The sequence below is a fragment of the Bremia lactucae genome, linkage group LG13, assembly GCF_004359215.1.
Source record: "Bremia lactucae strain SF5 linkage group LG13, whole genome shotgun sequence".
NCBI lineage: Eukaryota > Oomycota > Peronosporomycetes > Peronosporales > Peronosporaceae > Bremia > Bremia lactucae.
The window spans coordinates 1011085-1017757 of NC_090622.1; the positions used below are offsets into that span (position 1 = coordinate 1011085).

The 6673-nt window shown below is 43.1% G+C and overlaps 2 protein-coding genes across 2 annotated transcripts; both read left to right on the top strand.

Moving 5' to 3' along the window:
* Positions 1–841: 841 nt before the first annotated feature.
* CCR75_009121 (uncharacterized protein) lies at positions 842–1519 on the top strand (the record flags this gene model as incomplete). Its single annotated transcript, XM_067967166.1, has 3 exons — positions 842–924; positions 993–1017; positions 1115–1519. The coding sequence occupies 3 exons, from the start codon at positions 842–844 to the stop codon at positions 1517–1519; spliced, it is 513 nt and encodes a 170-aa protein (XP_067819124.1).
* Positions 1520–1532: 13 nt separating this feature from the next.
* CCR75_009120 (uncharacterized protein) lies at positions 1533–3422 on the top strand (the record flags this gene model as incomplete). Its single annotated transcript, XM_067967165.1, has 1 exon — positions 1533–3422. The coding sequence occupies one exon, from the start codon at positions 1533–1535 to the stop codon at positions 3420–3422; it is 1890 nt and encodes a 629-aa protein (XP_067819125.1).
* Between the last annotated feature and the right edge of the window lie 3251 nt (positions 3423–6673).

Genomic DNA, 6673 nt, shown 5'->3' on the forward strand with positions numbered 1-6673 from the left:
CATAAAAATATTGGGATGAGTACAATTTTATGAATTATTTCATTTTCATAAGTTTTTGGCTAAATATTTCGGATCAACACGATTTTAACAATAATACTAATGTGATTGCATTTTTATGCGATAGAACTTTAGACGCGAAGATCTACAGCTTTTGTAGTATCGACATTTGACATTTGCTATTGTGAGGCATTGGCCAAACTATGCTGAGGTCATCTTGTTGAGCACGCTAAAAATCGTCTCAGTAAAATAATTCTTGCTTGCCCATGATCGTTTCAACAGCATTTTATATTCGTCTTTCATTTTCGTAACACTCCCAATTTGACAATAAAGCCAAAGCTTTTATAGAGAATGGGAAGAGATTTTTAAGTAGTTAAGCAAACTGGGCTAAAACAAACAATATGTAGAGCTGGCGCTAATAGAATGCATGCATGTGTCAGTAGCTATAGCTAAAAATATAATAAGTTCGTTGCGCCATGGACCCATCTGCAATAGTTTCACATTTTCTTACTTATTGTCAACTTTCTGACAGCACATTATATTTATCCAGTACCAAAAAAAGACAGAGGCACTTTTAGCAATTAACAATTATAAGAGCTTCGATTCAGCAAGCTTCGATTCAGCAAGCTTCGATAAACTTTTAAAATTTCACTGTAATAATATTAATGGAATATCCAAAGTCGAATCTCAAGGGACGTGCATAGACGTTGCGCACGGTTACGTTTTGTGGACTCGCACTCAGGAGGACGCGGTCATCAGTCCGCTTATTTTGGGTCCAAAGCGTCAAATCATTCTTCCTGCATCGCTAGAAAAAGAGGTCGTAAGAAAATATTAACACGATCGAATGGTTCGCGTCACGTCGTGCCGCTTCTTGCGTCTAAGCTGCACCGAGCCCGACCATTCGCTCTTTCAACGCTATTATGCCAGGTTGCATGACGGCTACCATCTATTGCGGCTAAAATTAAGTCTAATGTAGGCTGTGATTTGTGCTGCAGGAGCAATCGAGAACGAGGTATCAAGGTACAACTTCGACATCTTTTCTCTCAAGACGTGTTCGAATATTTTTTGGAAGACGATATATTTAGTGCTAATTTTAATGTATCCTTCGCTTTTTTAGCTCCTGCGATGCTTTCCCCACTGTTGCCCGGAGCATGTGCAGCGGTGCTACTGTGGCACTTCGATTCATGTAGAGGTGGTTTTTGCTGAAAATCTCACCCCTTGCGATCGAAATGGTCTTTTAGTTTGTGCTCGCTTCGAGCCTTCAAGGGTAGTCGCTTTGTGGCCCTCTACCAAAGTGGACGCCTCTGAAAATAATATATCTTATGATAATGAGCGTAAATTAGTACCTGGTGAGATAATGACGCTTCCCGCGAGTCTATTGGCTGAGGGAAAGCGAAAATTCCACCATACGGTGTGGATACGAGCTGACAAAGAAGGTGAAGCAAAATCTAGGACCCTTCCAGAGGTTAGCAATTGTGCATATCGTATTGAAACGAGTAAATTACATATTAAACAGTATTAATTCTACATGAACGATGCAGAATGCGGCTTTATACGTGCTCAACAATCACCGATTTCCTAAGTGGCAATACAGCTATGACAGCAGCGTGACTCGAACACAACGAGAGATGACACACCATCTGGTTGTTTATGTCTTCCAAATTCTGGACAGAAGGTCCGAATTCGGAAATGTTAAAGCAGCTGTGCTGGCGCGGCATGAATCCCCTGCTTTTTCCCTCTTTTCGTATCGTCGGTCAGGTACTAATATTCGAGATGTGGACGATAATATTCATGCAGCATCAAATTCAACTTTTTCGTCTCTTGACATCGATCTGTCTCTGCTTTCTTCGAAAACTGATACGATAATTGTTGAACAAATTCAACATTTAACACCCCCTAGACCAAGCTTTGGCCCCAAGATGGCGGCTACATTTGCCGATTCGGCTGCTTTTCAATCGACATCTTACTCCATAGACAACGACGCCGACTTTTGGGCTTGCGATGTTTCTATCCATCAATCTGGCATACTCGAAAAAGCAAAACACTTGCTTATTCTGTGGCGTTTCTTGGACTCCGTGACGCTATTGGATATTGGGGTGACTTCGGACATTCTTCACGCGCAAGCTCGGTCGCATTGGCCGTATGCAGCTCAAATTTTACGTGCGTCTCAGGTCACTCACGCGTCGCACCTTGAAGGTGTCATGGGGTCATTTCTTTCAAGTCTGTGCCTAAAAGCACACGAACATATTACACATCAGGCTGCCACACGCGAGCAGATGGTGACTCAAGCGGCAGCTCATCTTCTACTCCGCGCTTTGTCCTCAAGAGCGGTCCACTTTGCCTTTCAATCTGCGTTTGCGCCCGAGATGGGAGATTTAAACAAGCAACAAATTCGGGAGCGCTTCAGGATCTTGATTTTAGACCTATACAATATTTTGAGCGATCTAATACAATTCCTTTCTTCGAGTGTAGTATCGGCGTTTTCTGGACGCCGTGTCTCAATACCGGCTCTAGTGGATGAAGTGCTTTCATTAATTTACAGTCAAAGGCACTTTACAGATCTTCGAATTGAGGTTTCGAAATTATTTCGAGGACAAATGACAGTGCACACGCATTCAGGAATACTCGAGCATCTGTACGATTGCTTTTCGGCACAATTGCTCGAGACTACTTTTGCTAAAACCAGAGGTTTTACGAGACTGGAACAATATGCTCACTTTAAAGACAATAGTAGTATGATGTGGAGTTCTTGGAATCGCACATGGCTTTTCGAACCTGGATCGATCCAAGTTAAAAGCATTTCACCGAAATGTAAAGGATTGTTTGAGCCATCGCTGGTGCAATTTTCACGATGGATACACGAATTTGCTTGCATTAATCTTGTAATTGTTGACTCGCGGCTAATTCTACACTCTGTATTACCGATTTTTAGTGGGATTGTGCCCACCGAGCTTCTGTTGGACGGTTGTCTAAGAGCTTTTCAATTTACACCAAGCGGACTAACTTCAAAGCTATCAGCTTTTGGAAAGTGGTCATTTGGGGACTACACTGGAAATTTATCGCCCAGATCAAACACCCTTACAATTGATTTGTATGCTTTAAAGGATAATTGTAGCGAAATAAGTTCGGAAGATCAAGCTCTCGACAGCGAACAAGGAGAGAATAGCATTAGCGTATGCCGGATCAGCATGACTTTTGCATTGAAGGGACAATTATTGACTACAAATTCTCCAGATTCAGCCACTGCAAGAGATAGCTGTATCCTCATTCGCGGCGACGTAGCTCAGGCCACGTACTTAAATCAAGCTAAACATCAGTTAAAGCTTTCTCGTATGTCAGCAGAAAACCGATCTGTCATACTGCGAGGCTTGCCGTGGGCAACTGAGCTGATTATTCAAGCCGAATACGTTGCCGTTTCATCCTGACATGATCGTCGTAATTCATCAAACATTATTCTCCAAATTGTTTTATATTGTCAATCTGACACCATCTTTCTTTTAACTGGCGTATAATATCGTCGCATTTAATCATCTTCATTCTTCCATGAAGGGAAAACACTTTAGCAGGAGAGTTGTACATAAGACTATCTTCACGTTAGATGAAACGCACTTTCTGCCAAGATTGTCACGTTGGAGTCGTGAAAGGAATAAACTAATCGAAAAAAATTCGTACCATTGACAGCCATGGGTGGAGTGTCTGTACAAAAGTAGCATGTTGCGCATTCATTGCCCACGTCTGTTAATTCTAGCATGCTCCGAGTTTATAATGATCGCAAAAAGCCTTAGCAAGACAATTACCTTAGTGTTTGTGTCAAAAGTGTGGATAAATCTAGACGCTCAAAGTGTAAGATGCACTTTCGTGAGATTGCTTCGCGTAGGAACGCCACGACGAAGTCGTTTTAAAGTCGCGCAGTGTTGGATTACATCTTGCCAAGTATATAATCCGTAAAATCAGCATAGGCGATTCAATTTTGGAAAGTCGCTTAATTATTGCATATATATATCATATATATAATTACAGAAACCGCTTTTAAACAAAGCTCTTTATATGAGCGCCAGACGCACGCTAGAGGAAGGCTGTGCTTAAGCATTTGATGTAACGGGGTTAATTATTACTGACTTAATAGTTCCAATATTATCAAATTTGGTAATTTAATTTTTGCGTCGATGTGACATTGCAAGCTCGCGCGACATACATATGTGTGGCACCGTACGACGACTAAATACGAGCAATTACAGGTCCAACGATGAGCCTGATACGACCTGTACATTAATAAACGAGTATCGGTACGCGCACAAAGCAATGGTGAAACAGGCAAGACTGGCAAATTCTAGGCCGATATTTTTGCGGCGGTTGGACAGGTGCGCAAGCAGGGCACTTTTCAGTAGTAAGGGCACTCTATTTTGCATAAAGCTCCCATTCGGGCCGGATCCAGTCACAACGACCGATTTGGATGGAATGCACTATCAGATGCAACTGACTATAGACATCAATTATGATGCCTTCTGTCAAGGGATTGATGGGGTAAGGATAGAGACATAAAACATCCCGCGGATTTAAGACGAGTACTCAGAATTTATGGATGGATGAATGGAAAGTACACCCAGGGCCACATGACCAGTAGTGTAGGCGGGCACGTCGTAAGGCGGCCACGCTCTACTTAGACACACACCCTAGCACAGCGAGAAAGCGGTTAAACCAGCTTCTCTTGCGTGTAGTGAGGTAGTTGTGGTGGGTGTAACGGGGTATATCGTCTCATGAAATTTGCACTTAAAGGTTGTTAATAAATTCATTATCTGAGAAACAGATAATACTTGGAGAATATTACTTTACATGGTAATATTCTAAAAGCTTATCCATTGGTGGGGGGTAGATATAGACAATTATATCTACTTTCTCCGCTGTCCAGTCAGTGCTGGATGCGCGCAAAGAGAGAGACAGACAAGACTTTATTACATGCTTTGTATTACTTTATAATTTAGTTAGCATTATATAAATAGATAACAGAAGACCATAATTATATTAAATACGATTTTTATATAACCCTCTCTAAAGTAAGTGTTTTTAAAGAAAGTCCTCCTCTGCATGTACTAGCATACGTCAAGTGACGTGAGCCACCACTCACACTGAGGCAGTGCGAAGTGGACTTGTATTAAAGCAGTACAAGTCGGCAGTGCCCCGTTACACCTGGAAGAACTTTTTGGTCCGTCTAACGACCACAGTTCCATCATCTAACATGGACATGTTAGATGATATTGGAAAAACGCATCACATTTCGTGTGAAAGCTACTCCTTTCTAAGTGGCATAGAAAGGAGTGAGGTCGATCGAATGAGTTCGACCGTAAGGAACGATGCCATCTTGGACATGCTGTCCGGTTTGGACAGAGATGCCCTCCATTCAGCCATCGCCAACTTCATGTACAACATGAACTTGACGAGGCGAAGGAGAAGGTAGCCTTGCTCAATCAGCAAGGTTCTAACAGGCAGAGCTGTTGAGGTTACAACAGGTGCAGACCCCTCCTTGGATGACGCACTCGTCGTCCCGAAACTATAAATATTGATATCTCAAAGTATAGGGGAGTCGAAGAAGACTTCCTCTTAAGATAGTTTGTCGAATTGAACGATGCCATAAGGGCACGTCGCATCATCGACGAGCAAATGCAAGTCGCATTTGCTTAGTCAATTTGGCAGGTCGTGCCAAAACTAGGGCATTGGGCCTTAAGTTGCGCGACCCGTATGTCTTTGGGTCGCTAGAGGCTTTTAAAGCCCGGCTCAAACGGACGTTTGAACCGCCATGGGCTGAGTTCAGAGCTTCTGAAACTCAAGCAATGCAAGCGTTATGTTCACGCATATGCCCAGCACATACGACTCTTAGCGATTTGTATTACAAATAACCCAGTCCATGAACACACGTTAATTACGGTATTCATGCAAGGTCTTACGGATGGTCCCGTAAAGACCCACATTTTTCGCTTGGAACTGGATACGCTTGAAGAAGCAATATTCGTTGTGGAAAAGGAGGACTTTAGCTTGTGACAGGCTCAAGCTTGTTCGTCATCGTATCGTCCTCCTAGACGACACGAGTTAGAGGTCCATAACCTATGGACCTTTCCTATGTCGAAAGCGAGAGACCTCGCTTTCCGAACAATAAGCGATCGCAGAAATACCATCGCTGCCAAAAATTGGGACATTACGCTCATGAGTGTAGTGCCCCACGTCCAGCACCAAAAGGTACTGAACGTAATTTTGGATCGTATGCCAAAAAGGGCAACGGTCGCGGATCCGACGTTGTTGCGAAATCGCAACAGCGAGGCGGACCGCCAAAAAATGGACGGGGTCAGTAGGGGCGCAACGCCCTACTGATCCAGCAACCTCAAGAGAATTTGCAAATCTCTTGACAAAAGTTGCTCCAGACACACAATCATTATGTGTCTCTGCACCTGGTGATGAGGTATCCCTCATCACCTTGAAGTTGAAAGTGACAAATGATTTGTCACTTAAAGCCCTAGTGGACTGCGGAGCGTCGAATAACTTTATTCGTCGCCAGTCACTAGAGGGTAGTAGGCTCAAATATATTGAGCGCGACATCCCTCCAACGAGGATGACGGTGCGTCTAGCGACAGGCGCATCGATAACAGTGATGAAACGCGTAGTGAAATTTCACTACACGTTAAGA